At 39.8% G+C, this 15183-nt stretch overlaps 1 protein-coding gene across 1 annotated transcript; it reads right to left on the reverse strand.

Moving 5' to 3' along the window:
• Positions 1–1043: 1043 nt before the first annotated feature.
• LOC148154904 (dromaiocalcin-1-like) lies at positions 1044–10516 on the reverse strand. The gene is made up of 7 exons (XM_088013840.1): positions 9992–10516; positions 8922–8992; positions 7360–7461; positions 4015–4128; positions 3397–3551; positions 3175–3290; positions 1044–2012 (listed from the first exon to the last, which is right to left on the reverse strand). The coding sequence occupies exons 2-7, from the start codon at positions 8989–8991 to the stop codon at positions 1862–1864; spliced, it is 708 nt and encodes a 235-aa protein (XP_087869966.1). The 5' UTR covers position 8992; positions 9992–10516; the 3' UTR covers positions 1044–1861.
• Between the last annotated feature and the right edge of the window lie 4667 nt (positions 10517–15183).

Here is a 15183-nt window from a genome sequence, read left to right on the forward strand (position 1 = left end):
TCCTTGGCGCCTCAAGTGATTCCCAACGTTCAGTCCTCCGCCCTCGACACCAGAACTGAATGACTCCGCACCTCCCAGCTGTTCACGATCCACCGCAGCTAATTACTTGGCTCCACGTCCCCCGGATCAGGGGCCTCGTGAATAAAGCCTGCGTACGCACAAAAAAGTGCGGTGCCATATTTTACCGGTATAAACAATGTATCAAAAAACGTGTATAATTGCGGGATAATTTAATTCTCATTGAAAAAGAAAACAAGGTTGGGTCAGCAGATTAACTCCAAACAGGTCAGGTTAGATTATTTTTAAGGTGATTAAGGTTTGTAGACAATCACCTGTATGAAAGTAACTGTGCAAAGGTGAGCCGTGAAATTGTGGAGCGTTCTGGATCTGATGGAGAACATCGCCAATGGAAGGATTCAGAGGGAACGATTGGTCATTGATCTGTTGGGAAATGTTGATGGTGGTTTATTAGCGTTTAGATTAATCCACTGATCATCCTGAAGCACTGAGCAAAACGTAAAGATCTGTGCGGTACCGGTTCCGGTCCAGCTGCAGTCATCCTACAGTCGAGCTGCCCGCTTTGTGAATGAGCCGTTATGGACAGAAAGCCTCTCTATTCTGTAAATGTACAACTTATACACATGATTTCTCTAATTAGAATAAGCTTCCACATTCCCACTTAAAGGACTCTGTCCGTCTTTAAATCGTGGCTGAACCCTTTCCTGTTCAAACAGGCATTTTCTTTTCTTTTGTGATTTGGAATCTTTCTTTAAAAAATTTATTTTTATTTTTTGTGAGGTGACCTTAGGTGCCCTGAAAGAACCTTTTAAATAAAATGTATTATTATTATTATTAGCTAGTTAATATGCCAGTCAGCTGGTCTATGTTGAAAAGTTGGTAGTACTGGTTACATTTATTTGAGTAACTGTTGTGGGGAAAAGGTACTTTTAAGAGTAGTTTTACTGTACGGTACTTTTTACTTTTAACTATTGCTACTCTTACTTGAATTGATTGATTTTGCATTTAAAGAAAAAGACTTGAGATTGGAAAAATAAGATTTATGTGCTAATGTTTATGCAAATCTGAGCACTTCTTAAGTGCCACTCTTTACATTTGTTTTATTATGTATTAATAAACATGGCTGGTTATTTTTTTAAAGGTTACATAAATGTTTGTTTATATATTTATATCAAAGTAAAATGTATAAAGCTGTTTAAAGTCACTAGTTTGTGTTTGTGGCGTCTGAGACCAGAGTTTTCCTCGCTGAACAAAAGGATCCAAGATTCAGGCTGCGAACAGATGTCTCTAAGAAATTCTTGCTCCTAAAGAAACGGGAGTGAGATGGCTGCAGCAAAGTGAACACAATCAAGAGACTGAAATAAGAAACAAAAATATCCATAAAGATTTATCCATTTTCCAACACGTCTGTCTCCAGCGGTCATCAGGCAAGAGTCATCACTGGGCAACACAGAGATAGACAGGACAAACAACCATGCACACACTCACATGATTGTGTGAGTGTGTGCACACAGCCATTCTCTACATTCTCTACATTCAGGCGAATGTAGAGACCAGTTAATGTAGCTGTAATGTTTGTGGACTGTGGGAGGAAGCCGGAGTACCTGGAGAGAACCCAGAGATGCACCGAGAAAAAAGAAAGACCCCAGACCGGGACTCAAACCCAGGACCTTCTTGCTGCAAGGCAAAAGTGCTACCACTGTGCAACCTGCATGTAAAATTTACGAAGAATAAACAGATCACATAACATGACCAATAGATTATTATAGTTATTATCTAATACCTTGTATATAGAAATTCATGACACAGTTGAGTATTCCTTGATGAAACTTTAAGAGAACAGTTAGGAAGGTGGAATTTTGCGAGCGTCACTCTCACAGATGAATTTGTTCAGAAACCCAGTCATTCCTTGTTTCCAGCTGTTGGTGGGATTTCTTTCTGGGAGCACGCGTACTTTTGATCCTGGAGTATAAGGCAAGTCCTTCGCCCAGAACCTTTAAAACAGAAACATGAACCTCAGGACATAACATAAAATCACACAGCAGCTCATTGACATCAAACTGATAACTGTCAGCATCTACATGTTTTGCCATTATATAAATAAGAAGTATTTTTAAAAAGAAGCCAGACGGGTATTAATTTAAAGGAGTTGAATGTACTTACAAGATTTTAGATTTAGATGTCTTTGTTTTTACAATTGCATCTAAAACTGTTGAGACACTTTCTTATATATTTTTAATAAAAAAATTATCTAAAAAAAAAGTCAAACAATCAGAACTAATCTAACAAATATATTTTATCCAAATTCAACATGAAATCCTTCTTTCAATGATGCATTATTAAAATTATTCCTCCTTCTGAACAGATTTCTTCAGATTTCTGCGTTTATAAACCAGATGTTTAATCTTGATCTCCCCTGATGTAACAATGACCCTCACCCATCCTGTTAGAGGAAGAACACTTCAAATGCCCTGATTACTGACCTCAATGTTTCATTGGATGCTACAATAATGGCCTAGTCCAAGGAAGCCTCCAGGAGGTTCAGAGAAACCCATTAGCATTAAGAGAAGCACAAAGATACCAAATGACCTGAATGTTCATAGAGTTACAGCTGGAAGAATAAAACCCAACTTTAAAGTTACAGGGACAAAGGCTACGCCCCCTGGTGGCAGAAACAGAAAGCCGCCACATTCCCAAGGAGGTCAAAAACCATCGACTGACTGCAAAAGACCAGCAGCAAGGCTTGGTGGCATCAGCCACAGAGGTTTCAGGTCCCACAGTGAGGACAGACTGAGGACTGAAGGTCTCCATGCCTGAACTCAACCACCTGCAGCACCACTGAGCCAAAGGCACAAGAAAACCCAGCTGCAGTTTGCTCATAGCTATAATAGGGAGATAAAGAACGTTTTTGGAACGTCTTGAGCCTGATCAGACGTCTGAAGCTCGTGCTGAAAAGAGAAGCCCAGTAAGCTTTGACATCATTGGACGTCCAAACAGAGCAATGAACCCAATCATGTCCACCAAGGTTTGGTTTTAGAAGAAGTCCTGGAGATCCTGGAGTCGATGTAACTCAGTACATTTAACTCTTCTACAATCTTGACAAAATATATTTACATTTTTACCTAAATATGTATATTTTTAGATCGTAGTTCTTACCCAAGAGTGTCTATACGTCCATCAAGCCAGGTCCAGTTGTAGTTAACATTTTGTAGTCCCATCCAGTATCCATTGTGTTCACTATTGTAGTACTTGATGTGTTTGCTGACAAATTTCTGTGAACAGTTTATTTTTTAGATTGTCATAAATCTTCTTACTTTAAGTCATTTTCCAGAAACTCCCAGATTAGCTCTAGATTTCTAGGGTGGTGTTAGATTTTACCTGCTCCTGCAGATCATCAATTACAACCAAATCTGAACTATTCTTCTGACAGAACCTTCGACTTTGTTCCCAGGTCTTCCAAGGAGCTGGTTCGTCGTAAAACAGGTAGCATTTTTGTCTGAAGAGAATCCAGTCATCTGGGCATGTGTAACACCCTGGTTCCATTAAATAAGAGGTAAAAGCAGGAAGAAGTGAAACTTTGGTAAAAATAATATCAAATAGAAAAAATAGTTGCATTAAAAACTTGCATACATATTTAATGTTTTATTAGTCAAAATTGCTCAAGCAAATATTTCAAAGGTACCGTACAGATCAATAATGGAGAGTGATTAAGTTAAGCTACCATTCTAGCTAGAAGTGGCGTACCACAGGGCTCGGTGGTCGGTTCTCTCAAAAACAACAGTATTCTCTGCAATCAAGACTTTACTGTAAACCTGTTACTAATGAATCAGTTTAACTTGCACACTTTGTTGTCAGACAGGTGACCTTGAGGACAGTACTTGTGATAATTGTGAGAATGTATAGTCAGAAAACTGTCTACAATTGAAGGTTATAACAAAATAAAAAAAAACAACATGAATAAAACAAAGTTTCAAAGGTAATTAGAAACCTAATCACCTTTGTCATTGTCTTGGCTCTGCACCTCCATCATCTTTCTTTCCTTAATCAGTATCTTTCTTTCTGTTGTAAGGTCACTGATATTTTCCCTTTGGACGGCCATCTTTACACTCACTATAAAAACACACAACTTAGTCAGTGAATCCATCTGTATCAGAGAAGCATCAACATTTTCAGTTTCTCTCTCAGATCTTTTCAGGATATCAGACAGTATTCTCAGGTTAGAACCACAGAACAGTAAACTGATTTAATATTTCAACAGTAGAACTGTTGCCCTGCAGCAATAAGGTCCAGGGTTGGAATCCTTGGAGTCTGTATGCATAAAGTTTGCATGTCCTCAGATTTTCTCTGGGTGCTCTGGCTTCCTCTCAGAGACCAAACTCATGACTATCAGGCTGATTGGTCTCTCTAAGCTGCCCTCAGTATGAGTGTGTGCATGGTAGTTTGCTCTGCTAGTATCCGTGTTGCCCTGTGATGGACTGACGGCCTGTGAAAGACAGAAGTTGTGCTAGACTTTTTTGTAGACTGCCATTTTGATGGACGGTGTCAAAAATATTCCGTCCCATACTACTTTTATCCGTCAATTTTGAAATGTAATTGACTAGCCCTGTCACGATAACAAATTTTGCTAAGCGATTAATTGTCTAAAAAATTATTGCGATAAACGATAATATTGTTTCAAGACCTTTTGACACTGATTTAATGGAAATGACTATTAATGCATGCTATTTCCTGCCATAGATAGATACACTTTATTCTCAAAAGAACACATAACACTGGAACTGATAAACTAAATAAACAAAACAACCAAAAACAAAAATAAAATGGATTCTCAGACTCCATTAACAAAAAACGTACTTGAATAAAAAGTAAACAACATAAAGCCAAAGTGGAAATAAATACTGCATTCAACCAAAAGAGTGCATATTATGAAGTCTGTATTGCCCTTCAGTAATCACTAGATTTAAATAGAAAAGATGGACACATCTGACTGCCTAATGGAATAGTTCACACTACACGATGTTTTGCCCCCGTTTTCCCCTTATGATAATCTTAGATTGTTGGCTGATCTAAGATTGTTACTGGTGTTTCGTAACCGATCATCCTGCAGTGTGTGGTGTGTTACGGTAGATCGTCGTGGCCGCTCCGATCTAAATCAGGGTTTTTTTCCGACTGGGAGCTTAATGCTGCCTGTTGAATGTGACAGGTAGCCAATCAGAAAGCGAGGATTCTCCTCTGCGCTTTCTGAGGGGAAATTAGGGAGGGGAATCCCAAACAGCTGACACAGCGCTCATTCAACATTTCGTGCAAAGAATATAGAAATGACAAGGGGAGGAGTTGGAGCCAAATTGGTACCATAGTTATAAACCCGGTAACTTTTCAGCTGCTCTTCGTTAACGTGACATAAATAGGTTATAATGATTTTCATTCAGTCGGGACTTTACGCTGAATCTAGCCACATGCATCACAGGTAAATTCTAGTAAAGCATTGATTAATGCCTGATATTAAAATTAATTAACTGGACTTGTAGCCATTATTTTGGGCTACAAGTCCAAAATAATGGCTGTGTGGCTGGACACCACACAGCACGATCGATCCCAATCAAACCGTTATACCTAGGATTTCTGTCGGCTAATGTGTCTCTCAGGTTTTGAAAATGGGCCGACAACTTGTGTCGTGTGCGCTGGACATTACACTAAGGAAATAGGAAGGGAGGGTCAGTGGAGAGCACTGACCCTCCTTTCAAGAGAAAGAAAAAAAAGGCAGGAAGAGACGATAAAGCCGATAATTAAAATGAGGTCGATAGGTTTAATTTATCGTGCGATTAATTGATTTATCGGTTATCGTGACAGGCCTATTATTGACATAGTCTATGATGAAGCCTTTAATTTTTATGCAGTTTAATCAATATTCAACAAGTTGAACAGACAATCCAGATCCCATCACACATTAATCAACTTTTTCTCCACAGCGATTAAAAACACTGATAGAAGAATCCCATTAGTCAACTCCACTTATATATTCAACGGCTTAAACAGTTTTATTTTGAAGTGGGCTGTCGATATCTTACACAAACCAAAATTACACACTTATATTTTACTAAAGGATGCCTATGGTTTTGAGCCATATGTATCAGGGAACTTGTCAAAAACACAAAGGTCCATGAGTGCCCAGTTCAGATCTGGCACTTTGCCTTTGGCTTTGGAAACCGGACGTTTCCGTTCAGTACCAGAGGAAGACTGAAGATGTTTATGTGATTTGGGGGAAATTGAGAGAGAAGTGCACTTTTTGTTTTATTGTCTTTTGTATTTGAGGTTGAGAAATGGTTTATTTACCAAAATACTTTATGTTTATCCAGATTTCTTTTACTTAACGGATGAGGATAAAATGCGTTAAGTACTTTTTGTTTCAGTTAGCACAGTTTACTTTGAAGGCTTGGCACCTTAGAAAGAGGATACTTTTTGTTTAAAGAATATTTGTCTCTCTGCTTGTTTGAATATGTTTCACTGTGTCTTGTAAGCCTACATGGGCTGGGTACCTGTAAGGGTGTATGACACATGTGAAAATAAAGACTACTACTATATTATGAGAGCCCAGCAGCGCTTCACCGGCTGGAGTCTGAACACGTAACCTCCAACTTCCTGCTTGTCAGCATCTGGAAAACCTAATATTCATATCAGACCTAAATCCAACCCAACCCGACTGAGTCCTTACACATTATGTCTGAACCCAATCCAACCCGACTGATTGGCTTTAATTAGAGATTGGAGTCTGGAGCAAACCAGACTTATTTTCTTATTTTTTAGTTTTTGTTTATGAGGAGATTACACATATATTGACACTACTTTTCAAAACTTACATAACTTCTCCAATTTTTTTCCCTTAATGAACATAAATCACCATACTGACATAACAAAAAAGACAAAAAAAATAATAAATAGATTAAAAAAATTAAATTACAAATGAAATTATATCTAAAAAGAAAAAATAATAAAATTACATATATAAAGGGGTGGCGTAGGGGAGCTAAGAGGTGATAGTATTTTATCTATCTTTATAAACTCGGTCATATGATGGGTCAATTATGTGGAGTTTTTATGTTGGAAGTCTTGACATTAATTGGGTTAATTTTCCATCCATCATGAACAAGATCCTTAAGTTCCTCCTTCAGCCAGAGACTCAGAGGCTTCAGTCATGACCTCAGATTTAGAGGAGTTTACTGTCTATCCAGCTGCTTCATAACTCATCCTACTATTAGACACTTGCATCCCAATGTATTAAACCTCTAAAAACTTGTCCTAAAGGGAGCTAATTAAAATATATTGTGTTGAAATGAAACTCACTGTAGATGATTGTTCCAGCTACCAGGGCACCAAAAATCCCCAAACCCACCAAATACAGACGAGACCTAGTGAGAGCTGTTGTTTCCTCTTCTGCTTCTTCACCTGGAAGAAACAATAAAACTGGTAAGGGAGAAAAATTATAATTCAGCAGGGGGCCCGAATGCCTGCATTTGTCAGGATCTTGGTTAGTTTGAGTTTATTTTGGGTTTTGTTATTATTTGTGTTCTTTTGTTCTATCTATTAGTTCTGCATTGTTTCTATTTTTACTTCAGTGCTTCTAGTTTTGTTTAATTCTCATGTCTAGTACTTTTCTTAGTTACTCTAGTTTCATTATGTTTCTTACGTCTAGTTATTTTGTTACATTTATTTCCAAGTCCTCAGTGTGCTCTCCCTTGCCCCCTGTGTCACTTTCTCTTTTTCTCTCTCTCCTCACACCTGCAGACTACTGGGCTGCAGGTGTGAGGCATAACAGGTGACTTGTGTGCAGCCCAGGGTCCTCATGCATAAAAGAGTGCACAGTTTTCACACTAAAACTTGGTGTATGGAAAAATTTAGGAAAGTGCAGCGTACAAAAAAATTCGGATGTATAAAGCCGTGTGCATGCATGTGGCCGCGCACCTTTCCTTTGTACATCCCAAATTGAGCGCAGCTGCTGGTCCGTCCTGTCACCACCTATAAATACATGTGTGCGTGTTATGTTACTGTCTGAGGATAAATGTGGTTCAGTTTCATCATTTATGTTTAAACAACAAACTATTAAAATCATGAAAAACATTGGCTTTGATGCTTCTTGGTCTAAATAACTAAATAACACTGAATGTAGTCAGACTTCAGTGTGTTTAGGTGAGTTTTGACGCTTTGTACTTTGATATTGTCCGCAGAAAAAGTTTGCGTGGCTACCGCACATTTTCACGCCAGTGAAAAAGTGTGCGTATATTTAAGCAAAATTTGACGCAAAGTAAATTTTTATGCATGCCGACTTGTGCGTAAAATATGACGCTGCACATTTTTTGTGCGCACGCTTTATGCATGAGGCCCCTGGACTGTAGCCACAGCTGCCCTGGAGTGGTCTGATGAAGGGAGGGTGCAGTTTTGCATCATCGGCCCTTGGGCGAAGTGTCTCACCTAAGAACATAGTCGACGAAGACGAATGGACCGGGAATCAAACTGGCAATCCACCAATTGCAGGGAGAACTCCTACTGCTCTCACAACCTTTGCCCCCAATATTGTTTAGAGTTGCCTTTGAATTCTCTGTTAATAATAAACATCACTACATACAATTTGGAGCCCGTACTCCAAATTATATTTACTTTCCTTTATTACGCCACTGTAACGTAGCTACTCCCCTATTTATGTTTTCATCATGCAAAGTTGTCTTGTTGCTGAAATGTGCGCTACAAATAAACTTGCCTTGCAGAGAGATTTTATAGAGGATACAAACACTCGATGTTTATATGTTATGTTAAAAAAAACTTCTTACAGAGGAACTTAAAATCCATTAAGTACATTTTGGTAGTATTTTTACTTTTCAGTCCTCATAAAATGTAACACAGTCACTTACTTTCAGGAGAATATTTGTCATTGTTGACAGTGTCTGTAGAATACAGGTCATTGTCCCCGATGTTCTCCATCCTTTAAGGAGAAAATTTAGGAGAAGATTTAGATTTTAGAAAATGTGCAACGTCTCCTTGAATGATCTCACCTGTAGATCTCTGGAAAGCAGGCGGGTTCCTCTTCCACTTTTAAAAGACAACATCAGGGTTTGATGCAGCATCAGAATATAAAGACAGTAACAAAGTCGACCTTCTATCACCTGAAGAACATTTTCTGTTAGCATTTAAGCTAGCGGTAGTTAATATTAACAAAATGCTTTTATTTTCTTCCTTACATCTTTTAAGTAAGATTATTTACTTATATATTATTAAGTTTTATTTAAACAGTTAAATTGTTCTCACTGACAGGCTTAACCCACGAATTGTTTTATTCCCATTCCTTTATTCAGGTACAGTCTCTCTTCTTTTTTTTATTCCAGATTTTTCCAAATAAATGTTTAAAATAAAGTTTTCAGATTAGCTGTGACTTCTGACTGGAAAAATCCTTTGTAGATAAAAGCAAAGCCAAGCTTTCTACTTCGATATTACTTTATGTCTCGGTAAGTAAGGAGCGGAGTGCCATCTAGCGTTTGTAAATAAAAATTTCAGGCTGCAGTCAAATACGAAACACAGCGCGTCCGTACGGGGGACTTCAACTTTCTTAACATGACGGTTAATACGGGACAGTTGGCAACCCTACACAGTGTGACCGTTAAATCCTTCGTTTTAATCCATCAATTGACATGGAAATAACAGAAACAAGATTTGTTTAGGTGGATCTAACTAAAATTTTGGCGAAATAATAAAATTTGCATGATGTTGTCACAGTTGAGTTATCCTGTATTTTGGGGAGATGCTGAGTTGGCAAGCCTACACTAACGGTAGTTAGCATTTAGGCTAGCGGCAGTTCGCAGTCACTTCTAATGCACAGAAAAATCTCAAAATAATAATTGATGTCAGCAAAAGAAAAACAAACTGCTCTAAATTTATAAACACTTCTAATAATGATGCCTATCTATGACTTGTGATCTTGACCCACCTTTGAAAACAGAAATCAGCTTCTTCAGTGATCTCTGATAGCCGAGGTCTCCGGGACGGATTCGCCGTCAGGACCGCTGTTCTGACCAGCGGATCACTCCGCCTCCAGACAGCGTTCTGTCAAACAGCGGACCGCTGTACTGACCAACGGATCACTCCGCCTCCAGACAGTGTTCTGTCAAACAGCGGACCGCTGTTCTGACCAGCGGATCACTTCGCCTCCAGACAGCGTTCTGTCAAACAGCGGACCGCTGTACTGACCAACGGATCACTCCGCCTCCAGACAGCGTTCTGTCAAACAGCGGACCGCTGTACTGACCAGCGGATCACTCCGCCTCCAGACAGCGTTCTGTCAAACAGCGGACCGCTGTACTGACCAGCGGATCACTCCGCCTCCAGACAGCGTTCTGTCAAACAGCGGACCGCTGTACTGACCAGCGGATCACTCCGCCTCCAGACAGCGTTCTGTCAAACAGCGGACCGCTGTACTGACCAGCGGATCACTCCGCCTCCAGACAGCGTTCTGTCAAACAGCGGACCCATCGTATGCGCTCCTTTCAAACCGGTCTTCTGTTAGCCGCAGTCGGAGTTTTACAGCGAGACAGAATAATAGAAATTGTCTGTCAATCAATCAATCAATCAATCAATCAATAAATCGTGACCCCCACAAGTCTTATAAACGACAAGTCTTTTTCAAAAACGTGTAGTTTATAAATGTTTTTGGTTTATTTTTGTGTTGCAGGTCCCAGGTGGAGGAACAGGCAAGCAGATGCAAATAACCTGTTTTAACAGGAAAGAAACGAATGAAACTGAAGTTCAACATACAATATTTGTGATGGTTTAAGTCAGGGGTCCCCAAACTTTTTCCTGCGAGGGCCACATAACTGTTCCCTTTTCTGGTCGGGGGCCGGTCTTAGTTTTTCGAGAAAGAAACCTTAGAAAACTTTTGTTGACGGGGGGAGCTAGAATACTGCCGACGACATATTCGCGTTTGTAGATAGATTTTTACCCAGAATGCAAATGGAAAAAAACCGTGAGCGAAACGGTGACTGGTACTGACTAGTATATATATTCCATTGAGGGAATCTAAGTTTCATATCTGCTCAAGAGCCCCCCTGGTGGTTGAAGAAAAATCCACATATACAGGTGCTGGTCATAAAATTAGAATATTGTGATAAAGTTCATTATTTTCCATAATGTCATGATAAAAATTAAATTGTCACATATTTTAGATTCATTGCACACCAACTGAAATATTTCAGGTCTTTTATTGTTTTAATTTTGATGATTTTGGCAAACAGCTCATGAAAACCCAAAATCCCTGTCTCAAAAAATTAGAATATTATGAAAAGGTTCTCTGAACGAGCAATAAAAATAATCATCTGAATCAACAAAGTAACTCTAAACACCTGAAAAAGATTCCTGAGTCCTTTAAAAACTCCCAGCCTGGTTCATTACTCAAAACCGCAATCATGGGTCAGACTGCTGACCTGACTGCTGTCCAGAAGGCCATCACTGACATCCTCAAGCAAGAGGGTGAGAAACGGAAAGAAATTTCTGAACGAATCGGCTGTTTGCAGAGTGTTATATCAAGGCACCTCAATGGGAAGTCAGTAGGAAGGAAAAAGTGTGGCAGAAAACGCTACACAACGAGAAGAGGTGACCGGACCCTGAGGAAGATTGTGGAGAAGGTCCGATTCCAGACCTTGGGGGAAGCAGTGGACTGAGTCTGGAGTAGAAACATCCAGAGCCACTGTGCACAGGCGTGTGCAGGAAATGGGCTACAGGTGCCGCATTCCCCAGGTCAAAGGTCAAGCCACTTTTGAACCAGAAACAGCGGCAGAAGCGCCTGACCTGGGCTACAGAGAAGCAGCACTTTGGACCACTGTTGTTCAGTGGTCCAAAGTACTTTTTTCGGATGAAAGCAAACTTTGCATGTCATTCGGAAATCAAAGTGCCAGACTCTGGAGGAAGACTGGGGAGAAGGAAATGCCAAAATGCCAGAAGTCCAGTGTCAAGTACCCACAGTCAGTGATGGTCTGGGTGCCATGTCAGCTGCTGGTGTTGGTCCACTGGGTTTTATCAAGGGCAGGATCAATGCAGCAGCTATCAGAAGATTTTGGAGCACTTCATGCTTCCATCTGCTGAAAAGCTTTATGGAGATGAAAATTTAATTTGGTCTGGAATCGGTTCTTCTCCACAATCTTCCTCAGGGTCCGGTCACCTCTTCTCGTTGTGTAGCGTTTTCTGCCACACTTTTTCCTTCCTACTGACTTCCCACTGAGGTGCCTTGATATAACACTCTGCAAACAGCCGATTCGTTCAGAAATTTCTTTCCGTTTCTCACCCTCTTGCTTGAGGATGTCAGTGATGGCCTTCTGGACAGCAGTCAGGTCAGCAATCTGACCCATGATTGCGGTTTTGAGTAATGAACCAGGCTGGGAGTTTTTAAAGGCCTCAGGAATCTTTTTCAGGTGTTTAGAGTTACTTTGTTGATTCAGATGATTATTTTTATTGCTCGTTCAGAGAACCTTTTCATAATATTCTAATTTTTTGAGACAGGGATTTTGGGTTTTCATGAGCTGTTTGCCAAAATCATCAAAATTAAAACAATAAAAGACCTGAAATATTTCAGTTGGTGTGCAATGAATCTAAAATATATGACAATTTAATTTTTATCATGACATTATGGAAAATAATGAACTTTATCACAATATTCTAATTTTATGACCAGCACCTGTATATGAAAAACAACACCGAATGCTCCCTGGTATTGTTCAGATACCAGGGATATTGTTCGGATCCGGCCCGCGTGCCGTAGCTTGGGGACCCCTGGCTTAAGTTCAAGATCGAAAGTTTGACGTTTTCTTTAACGCAGGGAGTCAATTTCTTTGTTGGGGAGTGTGTGCCCCCCACAAAGTGTGGTCACATTTGTTGGATTAAATTGTGATTTTAGTTTAGGATTTGACCCCGTTTTGAAATTTTGCAGCAATGTCACGCAATAACACAAATGCGCCGCTAGATGGCAGAAGCGAGCCCTTACGGGACTGACGGTGCAACATTTCGGTGTCGAGAAAGCTCTCCTCCATTCGGATGAGAGCTACCAACACAGCAACACTGTCTCCTGAGGCTCACTCGTTTTTTTCCTGAAAACTGATATGTGATAAACATGATTGTTCTGTTAAGCGTCGTGACCTTGGTCCCCGGTGTATTTCGTTTGTGTTATTTTATGTTGTCATTATAGTTAGCTAATAAACTTTCGGTTAGCTGCTCAGAGGATTTCTTCAGAATGCGTATGTTTTATATAGCCGTCTGTAATGTGCAATAATTTACAATTCCTGATATAGTAATAAGCTGATATTGTGTTATAGAAGAACTGGTAGAAGTGTGAATGTATAGTCACAATTTTTCAAAGTTGTATAATGACTTTATTATTATAACCTGGAATAAATTTGGATGAGAGCTACCAGCACAGCAACACCGTCTCCTGTGGCTCACTCTCTTTTTCCTGTTAAAACAGGTTATTTGCATCTGCTTGCCTGTCCCTCCACCTGGGACCTTCAACACAATCAATCAATCAAGTTTTTTCCCAGCAACAAGGCACTTCAAAGTGCTTTAGTCATGTGTAAATTAAAGACAAAAACATACATATTAGTTATGTGAGCTCTGCGCCGGAACGCCTATATATATGTAGCCGGGGCATATTGTTTCCCCTGAATGTGTGCTGCTGCGCCCTCTTCCTCTTGCCCATATATGGAAGATGCTGTGACAGAGCGCAGCTGGCTTGTTAGGGAGACAGGTAATCAGCATTTGCATTTAAAAGCAGGTAGATCGCTGAGATGATCAGATGGGAACCTGGGTGGATGCTGGGTCAAGGGAGGCGGAAGAGAGAGGACGTTGAACAAACTTGACAACTTCTAGCTGCCTGGATAGAGGGGCAGCTCGTGGTGGTAAATGCGACTTAAGTCGGAACATGACAACGATGGCTTTAGAAAGAAGTGACTGTTATAGTATGGATTGTAGTGATGAGAAAGTCAGGAGTGGACAGAATGAAGATAAAGAGTGGGAAATGGTGGGAAAGGATGGAAAGAAGCAGCGTCCGGCTGAAAGAAAGAGGAAAAAAGGAAATGAGGAAAGCACTGAAGACACCGATAATGAAGGAACTGAGGAAGGAAAAGAAGCGCCAAAAAGACTAAACCTGAACATTATAATAAGATTTGATGAAGGAGAAGGAGTCAAGAAGATTGATCCACTTAAACTAACGAAAGCACTTAAAGCACATATTGGGGAAATTAAACACGCTAAGATACTGAGAGATGGAAATCTTTTGATTGGATGTAATTCAGAAGGGCAAGTTGAAAAGGCAAAAAAGCTTGGAGGGTTGTGTAAAGTCAAAATTAGAGCAGTTGTGAAAGTGGGTGAAAAAAGAAATAATGAAAGCAAAGGAATTATCACAGGAGTACCGTTGAGTGTTAACATGAAGGACTTAGTTGAGAATTTAAAAGAAAGAAATAAGGAAATAAAAGGAGCACGGAGAATGACAAGGGGTGCAGAGAAGATTGAAACAGAAACGGTGTTGTTGGAATTTGAAACAAAAGAAATGCCAAGGGAGGTTTTCTTTGGCTTGATAAGATTTAGTGTCAGGGAATACATGCCAAAACCAGTGAGGTGCTTCAACTGTCAAGAATTTGGACATATTGCAAAAATGTGTAAGGGGAAAAGGAGATGTGCCCGTTGTTCTGGAGATCATGAATATGGTAAATGTGGAGTTGGAGTCAAACCAAAGTGCTGTAGTTGTGGAGAGGAGCACAGTGTAGCCTTTTGGGGATGCGAAGTAATGAAACAACAAACAATTGTACAGAAAACAAAAGTAGCACAGAAAGTAACATATGCAGAAGCGTGTAAAGTAGTTGAGAAAGAGAAACAAAATGGGAAATCTCTAACAGGAGAAAAGCAAATAATCTCAAAAGTTATGGAAATGGTTGAAATGAAAATAGAAGAGGAAAAAAAGAAAATGGTGACTTTTATCGCAGGAGTTATAAATGCAACATCGGACGTTAAATCAAAAACGGAAAGGATTCAGATTATTGTGAAGGCAGCATGCCATAGCTTAGACTTAAAGAATATTAGGTGGGAAGACATAAGGGGAGAGCTGTGTAGCCAAGCAAGTCAAGAAGGATAGTCTCAATCTTA

Source organism: Poecilia mexicana, unplaced genomic scaffold (assembly GCF_051168715.1).
Source record: "Poecilia mexicana isolate PSO_F unplaced genomic scaffold, ASM5116871v1 scaffold_16, whole genome shotgun sequence".
Classification (NCBI taxonomy): domain Eukaryota; kingdom Metazoa; phylum Chordata; class Actinopteri; order Cyprinodontiformes; family Poeciliidae; genus Poecilia; species Poecilia mexicana.

What these genes read in the sequence shown, in the direction of transcription:
- LOC148154904 (XM_088013840.1), bottom strand. Translation starts at nt 8,991, where the DNA reads ATGGAGAACATCGGGGACAATGACCTGTATTCTACAGACACTGTCAAC. An exon ending in AGCTGGAACAATCATCTACA is followed by an intron (nt 4,129 to 7,359) that starts GTGAGTTTCATT and finishes GTGTTTTTATAG; the next exon opens with TGAGTGTAAAGATGGCCGTC. An exon ending in GGACGTATAGACACTCTTGG is followed by an intron (nt 2,013 to 3,174) that starts GTAAGAACTACG and finishes TCTGTTTTAAAG; the next exon opens with GTTCTGGGCGAAGGACTTGC.